Consider the following 22,041-nt stretch of genomic DNA (forward strand, 5'->3'; position numbering starts at 1 on the left):
CTACAAGAACAGCAGGCTTCTACCAAGGCAAGACAGCGAAGGATCAGAATCTATGAAGGCGACGACCATATATTAGTGGGTCCACTTATCCAGGGAACCCGGACCAAATTCTTATTCAAGCTATGCATTTGAGCAGGCATGCCCGATCCAGATTGAGACCCGGCGTGGTGTTAAAATATATTCTCTATTATAATGAAATGTTTTATTGGATAAGAGGTGCAAAAGCCTTAGCCGTTGCCTCGCTTACTGCAACACTACTCACATGATTCAGACACATAATGAAGTCATTTATGTTGTAGTTTTGTTTTAATTATCTATGGACAATGCAAATTATACAACATGCAATTGTATTTTAAACTTCAAACGAAATAACCAGCAACATCTATATCATCAGAGTAAGTTTTCCTTATTCCCATGTTGAGGTTAGCTAAACTTCTCCACAGAGAGAGAGAGAGAGGGATATCCTATTCAATCCTTTGACCCTTTTATTGCTTCTTAGGACTGCTGAACTGAGCAAAGAGACTTAAGGAGTATTGATTGCATAGGGGCTTCTGTTTCTACCTTCTGTACGTTCTTGGTTTGAAGAAGTTCTTGATGGGGCGAGTGTGAGTTGCCCGGAGCTCTTCGGAGCCTTTTGTTTTCTGACTCTATTGGGTGTATTCGTACCCGTGTTGTATGAAATACCCGTTTCATCAACAAAAAAAAAAAAAAAAAAGAAGTTCTTGATGAGGCTAGACCCAAGGTGGGTCCTCAGGGTACTCTGAGTAGCTGCCCGGGTGATAGCAAAAGCAAATGAAGAAAGACTTTTCTAATCTGTTACAATCAAAACCCAGAAATTTCATAATCTGTTGAAAAAAAATTACATCTTAGGTTCATACATAAATAAGACAAGTATACAACTGAGTGCTATCAACACCTACCATCTCACACAAATGAGAAACAAGGCCAAATTTAAATATATAAATCTCTCACACAATGTTAATGTATGTGTACAATCATAACTCTTTTCCCTAATCATGTATCATGCCACAAATTACAGCCATAAGCCACACTTTCATCATCATCAGAAGCCACACTGCAATAGGAAAAAATAACAATACTCCGACACAGACGTCAACAAACTTGTTATAAGTCTTCTAGATCGTAAATTACTAACAAGGCCTGATCATCTTTGCCATCTCCTCTCTGAAACGGGAAGATTTCAATATGTGACTCACTTCAATCAAGATACCGTGCCGAGGGAAAAATTCAAAAAAATACACTCAAGAAATTCATCACATTAGAAAGGAACACCATCAAGTCATAAATTTCCAGGAAAGTTGTTCTCTAATAAACAAATATTTACTTGCTAAATGGCCTTTTATCAGATTTTCTATTAAGAGATTAAATGTACGATCCATTTGTTTGCATATTGTATAACAAAAAAAGCCAGGCAGAACTCATTCTCCCGAAAGACTTCATCATTCGAGAAGAACTTAAGCAGGTAAGTAACTTCAATGACTTAGCTGAACCTATTTCTCCAACCACTGGCCCTGTAGACGTTCTATTGGCTAAGGACAGTGAAGTTTGAAACAACCACTTAAACATCTGTGCAGGTTGGCCCCACCTTACAGGTTGTATGACATGCTGGCATTTGGTGTGAACCTAAGACAAATTGGGAATGTGTTGATTCTAGGCAAAGATAGTTTAATTGATGGAATCTGTCGATCTAACTTTCCTCCTCAGACAAATTAAGATTGGTTTATTTGTGTTGAGAAATCCAGGAATATTGCTCCCAATATGGTCAATGACTATCAAAACATATGAATGCATATCGTTACACAATTCAGAAATGACTATACTAGCCTTTTAGTGCAGCTAAATAATAGCCTTAGTATTTGCAGCTAGCCTTTGCCTTTGCTAATGAAACATATATGCATATGAGATCAAGATGTTACCAGCAGAGTTCTGAGGAGAATGGGTGCTGTTCGTCTTTAAATTCTGCTGTGCTTGTGGTGTTGACCTCTGCATGTGTGGGGATGAATCCTGCTTCACATCTCCAATAGGTAGGGAGTGTCTCTTCTTCATGTGGTCATCTTTGTCATGGACATTTGGGCTTGATTTCAGTGAGATTATATCATGAACCTTCGCCCTTGCAGATTCAGTGGCTTGCATATATCTTGGGAGGGTGTTGCTGCCACTGTCCCTGGGCTCATGATCATTGTGATCAGGTTTAGCCATCCCGAATGAGTTATGTATTTTAGCATTCTTTGCATCCCTTGGCAAATGTTCCGCGCTTTTTCTTGCACCTGAGTCATTCTTTGGAACTGATGACGAGTTCTTGCGTGCCCACTGAGATCTCTGCTTTTGAGCATGGATATTGTTTTCTGCCTTTCTTGTTTTAATTTTTGCTGAGATCTGGCTTGATGGTGTTATATGCGACTCTGGAGCAGTTACATGGCTTCTGGGAGAACCCTCTGGTGATAAACTACAAATTTGTGTATCTTTCAGATTGTCAACTTGAATCTGAATGCTTGATGTTGTTGACTCTGCTGGCAGTTGATCCTCCTGTTTTGAATCAACAGTAGCATCAGTACTTGACAAATTTTTATCACTTTCCTTAAGTATTTGTGGCCATAACACATCTGACTCAGTGCGACTAAATTTTGCGTCAGAATTCATAATTTCATTATTTAACGCACTATCAGCACCATCAGTCAAATTACAATTTCCTTTCTGTAAAACTCCAACTTTAAGTGCAATACCCCTGTCATCAACTCCAGATCCTTCTGGCAAGTCAGATGTAGAAGAGGCAGATATCTCAGTGCCACATTCCGAAGCAGAATTCTCAACCGGACCATGAGATATTGAGTTTTCTATCATGCTATGCTCCTCAGTCTTTGTCAGAGAATCAACTCGAGGATGAATTAGTTTAGATTGAACTCCAGCACCTCGATTAACATAAGCGACAGACCTGCTTGCACTAGAAGCTGAGCTCAGTTCCTCAAATTTTGATTGTACAGCAGCAAATGCTGGACTAAGTTCCTTTCTTGACTTCAATGCACACTTTTTCCCTTGAGTCTCCAGTGGTTCAAAGGTTGCCCCTTCAATGACACACTTCTGGTTTTCCATGTCAACTCCAGGCTTGGTGGAATTGTTATCAAGTAAGGACTGTGAAGCTGCATCTGATTGTGCTGGTACTTGACTTGCGGTAGAATCAAAAGTCTCCTCGACCCCCCCACTTTTCATATTCTCTTCTATCATGCCTGAAGTCTCACTCTCACACTGGGACTGCTCTTGGTCTTTTTTTGCTACAGAGCTGATTTCTTGATTTGCAATAGATACAGGAACATCAATTTGATATTCAGCAGAATTTTCATATATTATATCTACTTCACCTTCAATTGATGCTGCAGATTCATTATTCTCTTCAATCATGCTTGAAGTCTTACTCTCGTGCTGCGACTGTTCTTGGTCATCTTTTGCTACGAAACTGTTGCTTTGATTTGAAATGGATACAGAAATATGAACTTTGTATTCAGCAGAATCTTCCTTTATTAAATCTCCTTTACCTTCAATTGCTATTGCTGATTTACTAGGAGATGACTTTGAATCTGATGATATAGAGGCGACAGTGTGAGGAACAATGTTTACTGCTCTGGAAGCAGCAAAGTTGGTCTTTTCTTTCTCCCCCTGATTATCTTTATCTAAATTAAACTCCTGCTGCTGCCCTATTTCTGAAGACATCACAACCATCCACCTCTCCAACCATTTCCATGATGAATCAGATCTCAAAGGATCACAACTGACATGAATAGGTTTTGTCTTGGGCATCAACTCCAAAAGCTTGCAGCGAAGTATAAAACTATAAGTTTCTATTTGGAAGATTAAATACAAACAGAAACCTTTTACTAAAATTTGAAAGTCAAAAAGGGATCAGTAAGTCATACCAGACGAGCAAATGCATTGGAAAGTAATTTCTCAGTTGAAGTATATGCTGTATCTGATTTCATGCCACTATTAATCTGAAATGAGAAACAAGGTCAAACTTAATTTTCATATGAAACAACAAGATATCTGGTTCCAAAGAAGGAAAATCTAGCTTCCAATGACAATTTATAACAAAACAACGACAACAACAAAAAGTTAAACTTTAAAGGAAAATAAATCTCCGACTAGCAGTTACCATTAGGACAGATTTGATGGCCTAGTTGGAAAAGTAGAAAAGGACACAATGAAGGAAATAACAAAACATGTGGATTCAGAAGGATGTCTAAGTCTCAACATTGGTTAACCGCAGCAGTATTTGGCTCTGAGGTTTAAAAAGAAAGAATGTCAGCCACCAAAATTTCACACCTTGCTAGCAGAACTTAGTTGGTTCATTTAGCATTTGAAAATAGCCAATACAGGATTGGAAGAGACCATTCTACTAAATTTTTTAATCTTGTGCTAGAATTAGTCCAAAACCCAACTGATACAAGTTCTGAACATTAGCCAGTCAATATGTATAAGGCAACTGTAGTTGTTATAGGTAAGAAGTATTGAACAAGGCAAAAGCATCATCAAGAGATTCTACATCAAGGAATCTACCTGGATTTTCTCATCAAGCTTCTCTCCTGCAGCAAACTTCTCCTCTAGCCGATGTGCATGGCGAGCCCGCACAAGTGCTTGCATTTTGATAATGGCTTGTACACATCGCAAAGTTCCCACAGCTTGTCTCCTGACAAGATGACCACGTACAGCAGCTTGCAACTTGACAAGATTCTTACGTCTTTCAAGTTCTTTTTGAGCCTGTAAGTAGTTTAAAAGTCAAGAAAAAATATGATTTCAACCCACCATTGGGCAGCATGGAAAATTAAAATCTAAATAAGCATAGTACCAAGTATCTCCTGATAGCAGCCTGGATGACGGTAACAACATCTTCCTGGAAATTGTTATCAATGGTGGTTGTAACTTCAGCAGCAAGCAGCACATCAGATACTTCTGGAACAATTACAGCTGGTATTGGAGGTGTTTCATTTGTCTGTTCTAGCCCAGGGGGGCTTTGTGGCACAGACAAATATACTGTGTCAGCTACTTCTGAATTAACTGCAGCTGATAATAGGGGTTTTTCATTTATCTCTTCTAGTATGGGCGGGCTTTCCGGAAGAGGTGAATCCTTTCCAGAGTCGAAGTTATTAGTCATGGTTTCTGGTATATTCGTGTTCAAACCAGGTTCTGAGATCACAGAGTGCCTAGAGGATCTCTTTCGGAAACTCCACCTCCCTTTATCCAGCGATGCTTTGCTCTAAAAAGATTGAACACAAGATCAAAAAATTACATTCAGCAGCTAAAAATGAGGACAAAATGCCTAGGAAAAAAAAACATATTAAGATTAACTTAACTTAGTAAAAGAGTTAAAAGTATATATGACATTCAGTAGATTTTAGAAGAGCCCTCGAAACATGTTTTACACAAACAAATCCTACTAAAGCCATAAAAAGAGGATTAGTGAAGGAATAAACTTAACAAAACAAAGGCATGAAAGGAAGAAAAAATGATTTTTTGAGAGAAGGAAAATAAATGAAATTGTTTCCTTATCATATTTTATAGGATTTTGAAAGGGAAGGAATGTTTTGTTTGGCATATTTATAGTCAGAAGAGGGTGGAAAAATTATAGGAGATTTCTCGTAGCTCCCCTTAAAGGTGGGCATCCTGTACCTAAGTCACCCAAGGGTACCAAACTATACAATTTACCTGAATGGTATCTAATCATTTGGATTACGTTATTATTTCACATTAAATTTCCAAATTCATTTAAACTGTTCGAGTCAAAACTCAATAGTTGTGATCAAAAACGAAATTGGAACCGATCCTTTTTTTTTGTAAGGTCTTAAAACATGATCATCTCCAAAGAAAAGAACTATTTTCAGGATCATAACTCTATGGTGGTGATGGTGAAGGAGCATGACACATCTTACATTCTGATCTGAAGTTTCTAGTTCAATTTGGCAGGCTTGCTATGTTGTACATGGTAGCCTGGCACTCTTAGATGAATATATCTGCATTATGTATTTTCACTTGTGGTCTTCTATCTGCCATGTTATGATAATCTTATAGTCGCATCTTTGAACACATATTTCTATGCCATATTTATGACTTTTGGCTGACAAAGATATATCTCAGATACAACTTATCAAAGGTTCGGGTTTTGACAACAGCTAACCAACCAGCCAAAACCACATATAAAAAGGGGTTCCATTGTTTTGGTACATATCCTTCAAATGCTCTTGTTTTTCCACTTGAAGTAAGAAAACCCAGATCTGGTTACCGATCTTGAGATCTTGCATGATTGAATTCAAATTCTACAAGATTTTGGTCCTTAAAAGCAGACTTGGATCCGGCACCTCTATTTTTCATAAAATTGCAATATCTCCATCAAAGTCTTAAATGCTGGCTCTTGCCTCTCCATGCCAGCCGACATGCGAATACTAGCACTAAGTTCAGGATGACACTTACAGAATCATTTTTGTATTTTGAACTGCAAAATAATTTTTTAGGCCCTTTTTTTTTTTGGTGTCACTATGGCATAACACTGCATGACCTGTGCCAACCGGTGACCAGCACTTCACCGGCACCAGTACATGAAAGCTTTTTCCTTACAAAGACCGAGCATTCAGCCTTCTCTGGCTTGCATGAATCCCCAAATTTAACATATTAGTAGAAGTATATTAGTAAAAGTAGATTTTATCATTTCATGAAAAATCTAGAAGAAGGCATGTTTGTGTAAGCATATGAGTCGTTACTTACCGTTAATGAAACCATAAACTTGGGGCAAAAGCAATATGGAATATCTCAAACAGTTCTTATTCACTTTAAGAATAATTAAGCAAAAAGGCATAACCATAGATTTCAAGTCTTCTCACAATTATATGGATTGGCTTCATGGATTCTTGTTTGCCAGTAATTCCTATTTAAGGCTATCTCCTATTCGAAATCCCTATGAATGTTGTCAACAATATCTTTTCTTCAGCAGAACGTCATCAACAGTGTCTATATACCACTCACACACACCTACCCACCAGATTCTACCTCGTGTTATTCTGTTCAAACAAAGCGAACAAGCTATACCAATCATCTGCAAGGAGACATTGCTTTAACGACGTTTCTCATTTCGATCTTTTATCCATATATTGTTGCAAGTAAAACCTTTTTTTTATTTCTATTACTTTACCTAGAAATACTTAGATCCAAACAAATCGCCCTTTTCACCCCCAAACATGCGGACTATCCAGCAAAAATGGAGTTCATCAAACACTTGCACGGCCCGGACCTGCTAATGGAGGAAAGAATCTAGTTCAAATCCAAATTAATCCGGCTCAAGAATTAGATATCACCTTAAATTACATGACTCTGCTCTCAGCTACACTGGAGGAAACGAAACATAGCCTAGTTTCCTAAGGAACACTTGAGAACGAACCGAAACTAAAAGAATTTAAAAAAAAAGGAAAATAAAGAAGAAAAGGAAAGCAAGCGCTACCTCCACCGATGCGGGATTGTCGCCGCCAGCTACATCGCCGCTGCACGTCATAAACTTGAAGCACGAGATCGTCGAAGATCTCCCCATCTTTGCTATCTTCCGTTCTCTCTCTCCCTCTCTCCCTCTCTGTGAGATCTTTTTCTTCCCCTCGTCTGATGGATCTTTTTTTTGTATGATGATCGCACGTTAAATAATTAAGGGGTATCTTCCTTAAGAAACGCAAACGGCTCCGCTCCCTCTGTGTATTTATTGTTTATTGGCGTTGCATGCGTCGATGTCGGATGTCGGGATCTTAAAGCTCCTCCGCCGTAATAATCGGATTCACAATTTCGTCAACCGCCCGGCAGTCATACATCTGGGCGGTTTCCCCCCTGGACCATGGGGATACGCGCGCGGTGGCCGTATCGCCTGCATGCGCGCGGCACCCACCAACGGTGCCGTCCGTATGCATTTGCCTTAAAGTTTCCTTTCTTGTTGTCTCATTGTGCTGGTACAATGTGCGTCGGATGTATGGCACTAAAAAAAAATTACTTGGAGGAGGCTCCCATTAAAACTCCATATATACCGAGACATACTGATTGTAGCCTTTTAGACCAAACACGTATTTAGAGAGGCTAATAAAATCATAGATTAGGTAGTTTTATATGCGTTTAGTTACTCTGGTGATACTCTATAGATTGAAAAAAGAAAATTATATAGTACCTCGGAACTTATTATTTTTTGGTTTTATTAGATATATCCATACTGTATGAATTATCCATTTTAGCAAAAAAAAATCTGTATATATCTCGATAATAATAACAGAGGCCTCGAGAAGCAATGGAGACGAGAAGAGTGCTGATTAATCTGCTGCTGCTGCTAGAAAGATGCTGATCTCCGAACAAAAAAAAGCAAAAAAATTGCTGAATTGGCTGCGACCGAGTCCTTCGTTACTTATGTTAGTTAAGATACTGTGAGCAATAGGAAAGAAAAAGACATCCCGCCAACAGCACCACTTCTACTCAGCTAATGAATTTATATATTAGTTAATGAAAAATATAGTTGTGGTATCTTCAAGATTATCTTTGTGAACAGGCTAGTTATTCATTTTACCTATATATATATATATATATATATATATATATATATATATATATATATATATATATATATATATATATATGTCTATCTATAGTTTATACTTCATTCTCAATACCACTCACATAGTTCTCCAGATAGACATCTAGTAGGCTCTTAAGTCTGTTTTGTTCTTCCAACCCAGACTCCAGAACACAGTTTTCCATTGGTTAATCTTTTTAGCAGACGTCGCTTTGTCTTTTAGCATCTCAACCTTCTCCTCATTTGCTCACCATGAGGACAACTGTAAAGTCACTAAAGGGGCTAGTCAAAGAAAAAAAGAAAGAAAAAAGAAAAAATCTTTCAAGGTGGAGGGTCCTAATTTGCCAGCCAAAGGTAGCTGGTCACAAGATAAGCAAGAAGAATAAAGAAAAGGGATCATGAAGATGGTCCTTTTGGTTGCATACCCTCTCTAGAACAGTTCTCTCTCATCGTGTGTGGTGTTCTTGTCATTTGACTAATTAATAGTGACATGCGGCGCACCAAGGTTATCCTCCAAGCCCCCGTGTTTCCACGTAGATTTATGATGTTAGCTGAGGGTGTACAAGGATTTTTTTTTTTCCTTTTGTTTTCTTTCTGAAAATCCTTTTTTTTCCTTCTTTCTGAAAACCGTAAGAACGATCAATCACAATTTAAAGCCATGATGTTGGTTGTAGCATGGATGTTTTCAACCTGTCATCAATTGTTTTGCATAATATGAACAACTTATGCTATGTTCATGGAAGCATAATGCGACACTTAACTTCGTCATACTAATTTAGTGAAAAACTGAAATATGTGCTTCGTTTTCTTTGTTTAATACAGAAGCTCTTGCTGTCCTCCTTTCTAATGCATTATGAAGAGAGAGAACCATAATTTGCTTAAAGATATTATGCTAAACATGCTTCATGTTCTTTGGATAAACAAGCTACAAGAGCTGTCTAGAGAGAGGTAGAGAAAAGGAGGTCTGTTAATTATGAAAAGAAGGTCAACTGGATTTATAATTTGTTATGTTGATCTAAAAGAATCTAAAAAATAAATCATGGACTAGAGAGTCAAGATAAACTTAAACTTTTCGAGCACTTCCTTTGGACAAATGTATGCAAGGCATATGCCCAACATAACATAACAAAGGGAGATGGACTTTCAAAAGGTTAATTGTTTCACTGCTTTCCTTTATTATTAGTACTAGTTTCCCAAGCAGGCCAATTAACATCTTTATGTTCTTCATGAGTGTAGATGTTAGCTGATGCATGCATCTCATCCAAATCTAACCCAATAGCTGAATTGTGTGACAGGTTATCAGGCTACCAACCTCCACCGAACACCTTGGAGAATTCAAACCTTGAAAGCAGCACCCAGATTCTCTTTAGAGCAAGAAATAGGAAAAATTCTAAACCTAATCTACCTGCATCGTATGCCTTGGATTGAAACTTATATTTGGCTTCTGGTGGACTCAATCATGTACATACCAATGTCTGTAACCTTAAGGCAGGAGCATGGCGCAGAATAAAACTAGAGTAAATTACCCTACTGAGAAAATCAGGTGTTTGAGATTCAAAAAACAATGTGTATTATTTGTTATCTTTGATGCTAAGAACAAGGAAAGAACATTTCTTCTATCGAATTCTCGAAACTTATCCAGTGCCCAAATTTTGGAGATTGCCACTTGAATCCATCCTGCCAACCATAAGGAAGGAGAGATCGGACCTTCTAACGGTTTACTTGTTACAATCTGTCTCTAACTCCGCCCCTTTTTTTAAACTAACTGTAGGCCAATTGACATACTTATTTCTTCATGATTAGATGCTTGCTTATGCGCGCATGTCAAACTATTGCCGCATTTCTTATCAGTTGATCTGTCAGCATCTTCCAGCAGTTTTTATTAGTTAACCTGTCTGAAAATTTTTTTCCTGTGTCAACCTGAAAACAATCCATAACCTACTTTTGGATGACCCTGAAACAAAGATAAACACTCTCTTGTTCAATTATACCTTTTGGCTGTAGGCAACTGCTACCTCTTTTCTAATGAGGTCGGAGTACAGAAGAGAGATTCTAAAAAATAATCCAGAGAGTATGATGACGACTTGTCATCGTTCTCCGGCATATTTGAGCTTGTAGAACCCACATACCACATGGAAAAAGTAGGCTGCTGATTGGTTTGCCATGAATTGTACCCTTCAACCAACCTTTGGCAAGATGGCATTTGTAGGAAAAAGCAATGATCATGGATGACTGAAGTCACTCAAAGGTTAAGGTAGAGCTCACACCCGGGTTTACTTCTTGGCAGTGCTGCTTTTGGAGGAGGTTGAGCTAGCAGAATCGTCAACTGGAACTCACAACCTAACAAACCATAGCTGCAAGATAGCATCATGGCTTCTTTTTTTTCTGCAGAAAATATTATAGAAATAGGGTAGAAGTTCTTTGTAACTTGGTATTGCCTTCACAAAAGGGCTACTAGTTGAACCAGAGTTGTGAACGAGTGGAAAACAAGTGAATTAGGCTTATATCAAACTTGGCTTGTTTTTATAGTTGAATTAAGATTGAGATAACCCATTTATTTCCAGGCTAAACTTAAGCTATTGAAAAATAGCTTATTTAATTAAGAGATCTAATTAGAGCTGAAGGTCCTTCAAAGCTTTCATTTATCGTTTTTGGAGTATTTTTATTATATTTTAATTTTTACATTATGAATAATAAATACAATAAAATATAATATATAAAATATTTATTTTTTATATTTTGAACTAAATTGAGTCAAATTCAAGCAAAGTAGATCCCGCTCTATCTTGATGCGCTAATTAACTGAGCAAGCTGAACTCGAGCTGGATTTTGATCAGAGTGCAAGCTAGCTTGCGAGATCACTCATCTCATCTGGCCATCCTACGTTCAATTGAGACCATCAAAAATATCGAATTGAAAATTTGGATAGGGAAAGTCAATTAAGAGAACAAAACATTATACTATTAGTTGGACGATCTGTTTTAAATAATCTTTCTCCTGTTAATGTGCTAGTTGAACTATTATCAGAATTGGGACGGCGACTTTAATCCCAACTATTTTTTCCCCCTCTGATGTTTTTTGTCCATTTTCAAGAGATTTTTTTTTCTTTACTCCCAATCAAAAAAAAAAAAAATACTCAAATCATTTTAATTTATTTTCATGCCATCTAGTTTCTCTCTTATATAATCATATGTGAGATTCATTAAACATCCCCCGAGCATATTGCATGGAGTTTCCATCATATATAGAAGTTGAGCCGCTCAGACACCACGTTAGAAATCTTAGAGCATCCTCGCATAATTCGGACCCAAGACCTTCAAACATGGAGACATTTTGACTGCTTAAAAAGATTATTTTTCTTTCTATGTTGATTTTTTTCCCTTTCTATGGGCTTGTTTGGTTCGAGGGAAAAGTAGGGAGGAAAGTGTGGTCAACAGAAAAGTAATGAGATGCTTCTTATTTGGTTAGAGTTTTCAAATGAGAGAGATGGAAAAGTTGTATTCCCATGGGAATATGACTCCCACATTTCCATGAGAAATATAAGAAAGTTACTTTTCCATGAGCCGGAAATCATTCCATTTTTTTTTTTTTCCAAAAAGTCTCTTCAGCATTAAAGAGGCATTAAAAACCTAATTTTTATTAAGGGTATAATAGGAATTGCACATAATTTTTCAGGAAAGTGGATGGTCAACCAAACATAAGCATTTTGAAAATCTGTCACTTCTCATGATCAACCAAACATGCCAAAAATACTTTTCTAGGCATCCTCTTCCTAGGAATCTGCTTTCCAAGAATCATATCTTTAGGAGGGAAAATGCTTCCCGCGAACCAAACGAGCCCTATATTCTTCGTTTCTAATTGTGCCTGAATGAATAGGTTAGGATTCAGAACAACTACTTTTGAAACGAAGTCCAGTATATTACTGTTGATGGGCAAAAGGTTCCAATGTCACTGGTGGCGAGCAGTTGTTTTCTTTTCCCTCAATTTTATATTGGTTGCACAAAGCACTATCATTTTCTTGTAGCCACACATGCGTTTGATCTATTGATATGGTTTTTTTGAGGGAAAATGGAGGTCAAAAGACCACCAGACTTTATTAAATTGGGGAAGAAAGAATTACAGAAGGGAAGGGAATAGGTTACAGAGATATAGAGGAGTTACAGTTCCAACCAAAACAACCTGAGAAGAACTGGCATTTTAAAACGGAAAAAAGCCTAGAACAGAAGCATCAAAAAACCAAAATGAACAGAAAGGAGCTTAATTATCCCACAAGGAGCAGCCCAAGAGTTCTCTATCAGAGCAGAAGATAGACCGGTCATAGAAAAGCTTGATAGCTTTTTTCACAATGGCCAACAGAGAAGAGTTCTTGTGGAGAAAAATGCGGGCATTCCTCTCAGTCCAACAGCTCTAATTAAAAGCCACAAGCAACATCAAAATAGCTGGTTGCAAGAAAGAAGAGAAAGATTCCCTTAGCCATAGATGCAACAACCTATCACGCCATTATAGCAGTAGGAAAGAAGAATATATGGAAAAAAAATATTATAGAAAACTTTTTGTGCCTATCTCATCAAATAGTTTAGTTGAGAATGTACAAGAGATTATAATTAAGATGATACAAAAATAGAAAAAAATAATAAATAGATCTCTAGAACCAATCCTAAATTTATATTATTTGAAATTCAAAATTCAAAATTCAAAATTTAAAATTTTGAAATTAGAAAATTAAAATTTAGAATTTCTAGAATCATAGATGATATAGGGCTGAGATAAAGATACCACAAGGATGCAATTGCACAGTTCTTGAAAAGTTTTTTTTGGCAAGGCAAACCGAGTGTTAAACTTGTTGGACAGAGCATGTTGGACAGAGCAAGCCACAAGAACGTTGTGGTTTTTAAACAGAGTCGGCGATTGAGTTGCCGAGACTAGTTCTAACCTTACAGAGCTTTTGTAATTCGGTTGTACAACTGTAGCCCCTCCTCCAAAATTGGAAAAGGAGACCCGAGCGTTTAAGGGCAACGGTAATCTTTCCCTCCTCCCCTCTCTGTTCTCTCTTCGCTCGCTCGCTCGCTTGCTCGAAATCTCTCCCTCTCCCTGGCCGTGGGAATCGATGGGCGGCCACGAGAATTCGCGGTCTTCATCCTCCGACCGCCGCCAATGGCAGCGGATATTTGGGACCCTGGTGGAGATGCTGCAGTCCCGGCAGTCGCAGATCGAAACCCTAGCTGACGACCGCAAGTTCCTGGAGCGCTACATCCGCATACAGAACGACCGCTGGGCCTCCAAGGCCCGCTTCCTCGAATCCCACATCGCCCAGGTACAAAATAACCCCGGATCGAAACCCTAGAGCCAGTCCTGACTGCGATCTTTCCAAGGTTTCCTTAAAAACTTGTTCTTTTTTTGGGGTTCACAGATGAAGGAGGAGGAGAGGAAGGGTCGTCGGGTCCAGGCGGCCAAGTTGGATCTCATGGTCGGGATCAAGGAGAGAGAAGCTTTGTGCTACAAAATTCAACACGGTTGGATAGCCTTCTTTCTTTTTCTTGTTTTCTTTTCCCCCCTTTTCCTTCTTTTCAGCATTGACGTATTTTTTCCCTTCTTGTTGGCATAAATTTTCTTTTTTAAAGATTTTCTCCCACCTGTTGAGCCTATTTGTGGATGAATGAGTGCTTTGTTTTTTTTTTTTTTTCCTTTTCTTTTTTGAGAAAGTAGAGAAGAAACTCCCAGTGTGTTCTTCAGAACGTAACAAAAATTTATTTGTTTTAATTTTCTTGAATTGCTAATATAATTGTCAAATCTCTTTGTAATTGTTCTGTTTTTTTTATTCTTTTTTGTTCTAATTTATGTTAAATGTAACAGAACTTGCCGAGAGCGATTCAGAGGACTTCCACGCTTGTGCTGAGACTCTGAGTGCCGAAATCTCAGAGCTGAAGGTATTATTACGATTTCACATGCTCTTTCCTCAATTTAGGGTGTCAAAGTGCTTTTAGGTCCTTGCAGTTCAAATCGTAGTAATTTTTTCTTCGACCATTGGGTCATCTCTTCCATAGGAAAAAATGAAAGGCAGAGAAGTTCATAATGGAAGGGCTGGGTTTAGCGAGGCAGACCCTGTAGGAAATCCCAAGAAAGATGATCGTTGCAACACTGCCTTGGAAGATGAAATTCGGAAGCTAAAACATGCTTACAAAAGGCTTAGCTCAGAAAAGGAGTCTGAGGTCTCTGCCTTGTTGGCAGAGAAGGAATTTGTGTGGAACAAGTTCAAGGATATGGAAAAGGACTACACTGATCTCCTTAAGAGCAAAAGAATAGAAGTTGAACAGGCTGAGGAAGCCATGGAGAAGCTTGTCCGTAATCTAGAGAAGTTGCAGTCATCAGCCAGTGAGAAGGATGAGACCATATCTGGATTAGAGGCTGAGCGGGCTAGGCTAGAATTGGATCTGAGACGGCAAACACAAGAAGCCAAAGAAGCTATTGCAAAGCTAGAACAGATTCAGCTTGATATGGAGCAGCTGAGAACTTTGGCCAAGGAGAGGGATGAAACAATTGCAAAGTTAAGAAGCGACCTTGCAAAGATTGAGATGGATGCCACAAAAGGCACTAACACAAAATCTGTATTCTTTAAGGATTTGGATTCTTGGAGGAACTCAAGAAATGCATCAATCACACCCGTAGAGAGTTGTGTAAGGAGTTCTCGGAAACGTAAATTGGAAAGTGCAAGAGGTGTTGTAAGTCAAAAGCATAAACGTGCTACTGAAGATTCTGCTGGATCACGGATCTCCAGTACAGTTAACGTAAGCGCAACACAAACTAGCTAGTTACTTTGGATTCTCCCCCTTTTTCCTTTTCTACACTTTTACATGTGCATGTAAGCTGACATTCCTACCTGAATATCCGATCAGTTATCTGATTATACATGTTATGCTTCTCATCAAATATGAAATTCATTGTAAGTTAGACCGTAATTGCAAGCCATGTCACAGAATTTAATGTTTGTGTAATCATCCCTGGTTTTTTTCTGAAGCCATTAGGTATCAATGGCATTTCAATCCACCCAATCAGTTGTCCTGTATAAGCAGCAGAAGCTACTTTCCCACTTCACAAAGAAAAGATGACATAATAAATTTACATAATCATTGTAGAAGACGCTGGCTCATTTGTCTGGTCTTCTATCTATGGAATTATGGGAACCGGCCAACCGAGGTTCGTCGTCTTGGTACCGGACTCCATACCAGCGCCACACTAGCACAGTGTCGGTATGGAATTTTTTTAGCATACCGCCTCCCGTATTGGATACTAGTATCAAACCAGTACGGTACATACTGTACCGTCCGGTTTGGGCCGGTATAGTGTACCATGCGGCTAACAACTTTATAATAGTATCTAGGCATGGTTGATTGCTTTTGGCATGAAGTTAAAACAGTTACTGTAGACGAACGTTTGATGCTTAAGAAAGAGCTGTTAGTGCAGTAGACTGTTTTCTTTTATGGCTGTGCACTGGTCATGTTCTCTATCTAGTCAAGCTTAAATCTACATCAATTTGTCTTTGTACAGTGAACTTCTTTTCATACATCATCTGATTGCAAATTTTGTATCATGACGACATTCAATTTTTTTTTTTTTTGATGACAATGAACACCCACAACAATAACCAGATAGAGAATTAGCAAAGCGAAGAGATTGTGTGATTTTTCATCCCATGGCACATTGTCTCCATGCTTTGCCCTTGCTTCTATAATTGATATATTTTGCCCTGCTATCACTCACCACTTTTACCTATGAACTTGACTCCTTTTTGTCATGTCATCTTCTGTATGTTGGTCACTTGTGAGCCTTAATCTTAAATTCGTATGTTGTCATATGTTGCATATAATATTTGTCCTATTGTCCATTAACTTGGCTCTATTTATCTTGCCACCTGTTGTAGCTGTGTCATATGGCGATCCTCTTAGATGATCTAGTTTGTTGATGCAAAGTATTGCTACTCTGGCAGACATGCCAATATTACCAATATCATGCAGGGCCTTTGAGATGCATTATACAATCCTTAAATAGAGAAGTTAGTGTATAAAAGACATGCTGATAAGAGTCTAATGGTATTCAACAGTCTAAATTTGGAAGCTTGCGGTCCTTTTGTAGCTTGGAGATTAATTTGATATAATATGGTGGTCAGGAATCTCAAAGTTGGCTTTGGGTTTCACCATATTCACCAGGAGCACAATTTGTATAAAAGGTACGCCATGTCCTTGAACACCATTAATGGGATACCTAGTCACAAGCTGACTTGTCTTTTGTGCTACTGGGACATGGAGCTTAGCATCTAATTTCGCAGAGACTAGTTTTTTTTACTTATTAATTTATGATTATTCAGTGAAAGAAATTGGTATTAAGTGTTTTTTGATATCTTGATGCATCATAGTGAGATTAACCTACCTTTAAACAATGCCTATCATATGTCCTTGCATTTTATGGATCCTCTTCCCTGTCTTTCATATACTTTTAATCTATATTTATAGCTGACCCGGAATTAATGGACTAAGACTTGTTTATTCTTACAGCATCATTTTTATCAAAATTATGAATTTATTCTCTCTAAACTGCTGCAGAGCCATCAAATGATTCCTAGGACTTCATGATTTTGTGTCAAGGATTTGGTATGTCGCATAATAAGTTAATCTGATAGTCTGTTAATGATTAGAAGCATGTAACTTTCAATACATCATATTATGCATTTTGGCTTCCTTGTCATGAGAGCTATTTCTTATTTTTGTCCATGAAGAATAGTTTGTGGAGGGATTTGATACATAAAGTACCGTTTAGAAATTTATAGTTGATATATTCTTTTATCTTTCTATATACTTGCCTTGCCACCTTTTTTATTTTAGTATGAATATTTTCTACATATTACTTAATACAAGATACAAAACATGCTTTTATATTTTCAATCTGCCTAAGTGATTTTAAGCACTAGGATGGCCTAGGTGTTACACATAGCCTAAGTGACCAGGAGATGCTCCGAGTTAAAATGGTATGATTTATTGCACATTTAAATACTTTATAATTTATAGTTTAGACTACAAAATTTCCAGACAGCAAGATATGAAACATTAACAATTAATATTTATTGGAACAACAAAATGCATATGAAAACTTTATCTCGTCCATCTTCTGTATCATTACACATATCAGAATTTTCTCTCATCCATCTTCTGTAAACTGCCACAAGATCATTGTTTCTATGACCTAGATGAATTTCTCATGTCGATTGCTGTTGAGGAAAAAATTATATATCTTCCAATTAGATTATATGGAAACTCTGCAAAGATTTCATCATTTGGAATTTCAGTCTTCTGGTTTATTTATCCTTTTCCAGAGCATTCAGTTGATTGGCATATACACAGCTTTCCGTGGTTTGACTCATTCTTTTTCATTTTCTCCGATTGGGTTGAAATTGCTCCCTCTCACTTTTGCAAAATGTTGACCTTCTTTTACTGTAATTAAGTGTCAAATGTATTCCATTCTTTCCTCGGTTCACTCACATCTATCAGCAGATACCAAGTCTTTAAGCTTATCTAGCAGAGTAATGATCCATGCCCCCAAGCAATCATGGTCCCCTGCAAAATTGGCCACCTAAACTGCCAGACCATTACAGATGTTGGCCTTATCAAACCTGAATCTATGGGAAAGATCCTTTGAGGTTGCAATAATCAGTATTTGCATTTGCTGCACCTAACAATTCAGATTATGGAAAGTATTCAGAACTTAAATTTGGGTTTAATGAAGCCTGTCTAACTAGATCATGTATGAAATTCATGGAAGCAACTCTTTCCGAGTTATTTCTCTAAATCTGCTTAGAGAGTCTGCATTTTTTTTGTTTCTAGTTTGAGAGCATTGTCTTTGTATAGAGGGTACAATAGGGTCACATTGTCCTAGGTTAATTATGGTTTTTTAGTCTGTGAGGAATAAATTCTCATAATGAAGCTTCCTCGGTAGATGCCAAGGTGACTCATACCGTTTCTTATTATAGATCTACAGACATTTTCAGGCGCTCTACATATATCAGCCAATCAATCAGCTGAACCTCACACGTGACGCAAAACATTAATTATTCCAATTTGTTGTAATTCACTGCTTCTCTCATGGTGACTGAGCTCCATAGATTATCATTATTAGGTTAGTTTTTTATCAGCTTCCTTTTTATATTACTATATTACCAGAAAAACCTTAACGCTATGCTTGTTCTTTGTCATCATGTATGCCTCATTCGGCATTTAAATTTATCACTTTTAATTTAATTGACTTGCAATTATTCTGTTTGACAGTATGCCCCTCCAACTAGGGCATAGATGCTTGCATTTATGTACCACATACGATCTCTCATCTAATTTAATATGGATTGTGAATACTGGCACATTATTTAAATCGTTATAGTGTTAGATTATGGAGATGGACTCTGCGAATTATGTTATTTATTCAAATTTCTTTATCCAATTTTAGATGGAGATGACAATGTTATTTATGTTAGAGGCTGACCTAACAAGATTACAATTATCACCAGGGAGTTCGGCAATGTTCAATAGGGCGACAAACAAGGACATTTTCACCAGTAGACAGCCCAAGGCTGTTCTCTGCTAATTTCAAGGTTCCAAAATTGAAGAGCTTCTCTACTGCAGTTCTGTAATTTAATAACAATACTTTATGTATTTTTCTTGTTTTTTATCTGTATTTTATCAATTCATTGCATAGTTTGATGTTTTATGACATTTTTTTGTAAACTACATATATTTAGTGTCTTAAATATATTTGAAGCCTTGTGTCCGGTAGCTAGTTATAGCTTTTCTTTTCTTTTCTTTTCTTTTTGACGTTGATGTTCTGTCTTGTTTGTATATACTTCACCTTTATACAATACACAGAATTATATATTTTTCTTCTCCACATTTCCTCCTTTCTCACTGCCAGTGATTCTATCACTTTAGACCCTTTCCCTTTTATAGATGATTTAATTGTGGGCAGTCACTTTTTTCATCTTAGCTCTGAATTCAGCCTTTTCTTCCTCTGGATTGTGATCAAGAATTATGATTTATCTTGGTCTTTTCGTATGTTGATTTAGGGCATGGAGGCCTTTTCAACTTTGAATTTCTTCTATACTTTTTGGTATTTTTAAGAAGTTCTCTTTCTTCATACATTTTGTGAAAAGCATTTTGCTCAAGAACATGTAAAAAAATCTTACTGCAAATAATCAATGGGGAAAAAAATCTTATTACTGTTCTATCTATTTAATTTAAGGACAAAACCTTAATTGCTTAGAACACATTAGTCCAAAGAAGCAGCTTGGACAAGGGATCTATACGCACCTTTCTCTCTGTCCCTCTCCTCAAAAATGTCGTATTCTTTTAAAAGAAAGAAAGTGTGATCCACCCTGTATAATAATTATTCAGAACCAAATTTTTAGAGATGCACCATACAAAACTAGAATCCAGAACCTTTGATTGTTAAAGAAAATGATATGACGATCAAGGCAAGCCCCAGTTCAATGAGCATAGTGGAGATCCATAAGCAGAACAACAAACATTCAAGTGCTTTGAAGAGCCTGGAAAGCCAATAATACTTTTCTAAAATGGGAGAGGAAGAAATTCCGGACCCCCTTAACAACAAAAACGTCAAAGCTGTGGATGCAAAAGAACAATCGTTTTGAAAAATCTTTGGATGGATGGGTCTTCTACAGCTAGATGTTGTTTCTAAATTCATCCCACACATGTTTTCCTCTATGAGTTATGACTTAATGAGTTTATGTTCTTTTTCCTTTGAATTATAAAAAGTTTGATGGTATTTCCATTCATCTTATAAATGATAGATTGTTTGGCGTTGTTTTGATTGCAAATTTGCAGTTCAATTCTAAAGACTACATAGACTAGAAGCTGTTTTTCCATTTTGCACCCAAACAATACCTAGATGTGGATGTGGTCCTTGTCTCCTGGTCATTATATATAAGTGAACAAGAGATTATTTCAGAGCTCGGACATGAAATCTTCTCTTTTGGTGTTCTAGCGTAGAAAATCCAGAATATAGTACCAGAGAACAAGGTTTTAAAACCACACAGGTTAGTACGTATTATAACGTTCTGACATGAAATCAGCATCAATACAGAAATCATTGATACTGGAATGTAATGGCCATAGCAATACTATACCGACCTATATCGATCAATACTGATAATTTTTGTTTTTTCTCTTTGATGCTATGAGTTGCAGTATATATAGGTTACCATACCAATGCCATGTCATTACCATACCGTAGAGCAAACAAAGCAAAGCTATCGCTTCTAAATCCGGCTAATCACAAATCTTAGGATCCTCTTTTAAATAAACACGGCCAGCTCCTGACCTTTTCATGCAAACAGCAATCCTTTTTTTTTAAATTTTTATTTTTATTTTTTTTATAGGACGGACGATTCACATTTAACGAGTATGAATACACCCAATAAAGTTAAAAAACAGAATATTTCGGAATGCCCTAGGCAACTCCCCATCTCCAGTCCCCACGGTACTATCCGTATGGCCGGCCACATAGGTGGACACCCAATCCGCAGCCCCATTAGCTTCATAGAAGACATGCTTAGCTTGAAAGGCCACTCCATCTCTCGTCATGGCTCAGATGTCACGAAATAGAGGGTGGTCGTCACCCGCACCCCTCGGACCCCCTGGATCCATCGGATAACTGTGGCCGAGTTGCCCTCTAGGATGACCGACTGAGCTCGCAAACCTAGCCGGGCATGTCGAAGGCCTGCCCATGCGGCCCTCAACTTTGCACCAGGAACTAAAACATCAAATAGTTGACAGCCATCTGCTGCCATCACCCTGACGTTCGGATTCCTGATAACAAACCCCGCACCACCCCGCGTATCTCCATCCAAGACAGACCAATCAAAATTGACCTTGAGGAAGCTCAGGGGTAGGAACTCCCAGGTGAAAAACACCGTACGGGATACTGCCGGAGGAAGATGGGAACTTCAGATATCCCGAGCTATCGAAGGCCCTTCTGCTGATATAATATGACTGATCTCCGCCACCTGTGCCCAAGCGCTCTCCACCACGAGCTTCGGCAACATGCAATACTCACCGAAAGTTCGAACATTTCTTGCCAGCCAAATCTAGTAAGCTGCACAAATCACTCTAATCGCCTTTAGTCGTAACGGTGGCGTACCCGCCCATTGACAAATGGCCTGCAAGAACAGGTTTCTCTGGCTCTAAGCCTCCCTCGAAATCCATGCCAGTCGCCAAGTCACTCTCGTCCATGCACACTGAAACACCGCATGGTATCGTCTCATCAATACTGTAGATCTCGCACTCTGAGGGAACCCGTAGTCCAAGACCATGCAAACAGCAATCCTTCACAAGCAGCATGCCCGGTAAAAAAGACAGCAAACAATATTATAAAAAAAAAAAAAAAAACAA

The 22,041-nt window shown here is 37.9% G+C and overlaps 2 protein-coding genes across 8 annotated transcripts; one reads left to right on the forward strand and one right to left on the reverse strand.

Moving 5' to 3' along the window:
• Positions 1–814: 814 nt before the first annotated feature.
• On the reverse strand, positions 815–7,925 carry LOC103703868 (protein IQ-DOMAIN 32-like). The gene is made up of 6 exons (XM_008786888.4): positions 7,499–7,925; positions 4,859–5,266; positions 4,570–4,770; positions 3,930–4,004; positions 1,938–3,825; positions 815–1,185 (listed from the first exon to the last, which is right to left on the reverse strand). Exons 1-6 carry the CDS (start codon positions 7,583–7,585, stop codon positions 1,166–1,168), a joined length of 2,679 nt encoding a protein of 892 aa, XP_008785110.2. The 5' UTR covers positions 7,586–7,925; the 3' UTR covers positions 815–1,165.
• Positions 7,926–13,536: 5,611 nt separating this feature from the next.
• LOC120103805 (MAR-binding filament-like protein 1) lies at positions 13,537–19,414 on the forward strand. 7 transcript variants are annotated; one of them, XR_005509280.1, is made up of 7 exons: positions 13,537–13,910; positions 14,007–14,109; positions 14,450–14,523; positions 14,641–15,381; positions 16,761–16,820; positions 17,194–17,241; positions 19,146–19,237. XR_005509280.1 is itself a non-coding variant. In XM_039120837.1 (6 exons), the coding sequence occupies exons 1-5, from the start codon at positions 13,704–13,706 to the stop codon at positions 17,221–17,223; spliced, it is 1,155 nt and encodes a 384-aa protein (XP_038976765.1). In that variant the 5' UTR covers positions 13,537–13,703; the 3' UTR covers positions 17,224–17,241; positions 19,146–19,282. The 7 variants fall into 7 exon arrangements, 5 of the variants coding, with proteins under 5 accessions (XP_038976765.1, XP_038976764.1, XP_017697470.2 ...); XR_005509281.1 differs by lacking the exon at positions 17,194–17,241 and having other exon boundaries at positions 16,695–16,820; positions 19,146–19,414; XM_039120837.1 differs by lacking the exon at positions 16,761–16,820 and having other exon boundaries at positions 19,146–19,282.
• The last annotated feature ends 2,627 nt before the right edge of the window (positions 19,415–22,041 follow it).

This window comes from Phoenix dactylifera, unplaced genomic scaffold (genome assembly GCF_009389715.1).
Source record: "Phoenix dactylifera cultivar Barhee BC4 unplaced genomic scaffold, palm_55x_up_171113_PBpolish2nd_filt_p 000893F, whole genome shotgun sequence".
Taxonomy (NCBI): domain Eukaryota; kingdom Viridiplantae; phylum Streptophyta; class Magnoliopsida; order Arecales; family Arecaceae; genus Phoenix; species Phoenix dactylifera.

Bases quoted from the DNA above. Each gene is read 5' to 3' on its own strand.
- LOC103703868 (XM_008786888.4), bottom strand. From the start codon at position 7,585: ATGGGGAGATCTTCGACGATCTCGTGCTTCAAGTTTATGACGTGCAGC. The intron at 4,771-4,858 runs GTACTATGCTTA...AACTACTTACAG, and splicing joins CTGCTATCAGGAGATACTTG to GCTCAAAAAGAACTTGAAAG. The intron at 1,186-1,937 runs GTAACATCTTGA...TTCCCGTTTCAG, and splicing joins TTCTCCTCAGAACTCTGCTG to AGAGGAGATGGCAAAGATGA.
- LOC120103805 (XM_039120834.1), top strand. From the start codon at position 13,704: ATGGGCGGCCACGAGAATTCGCGGTCTTCATCCTCCGACCGCCGCCAA. The intron at 14,524-14,640 runs GTATTATTACGA...TCTCTTCCATAG, and splicing joins CCGAAATCTCAGAGCTGAAG to GAAAAAATGAAAGGCAGAGA. The intron at 15,382-19,084 runs GTAAGCGCAACA...ATCCAATTTTAG, and splicing joins GGATCTCCAGTACAGTTAAC to ATGGAGATGACAATGTTATT.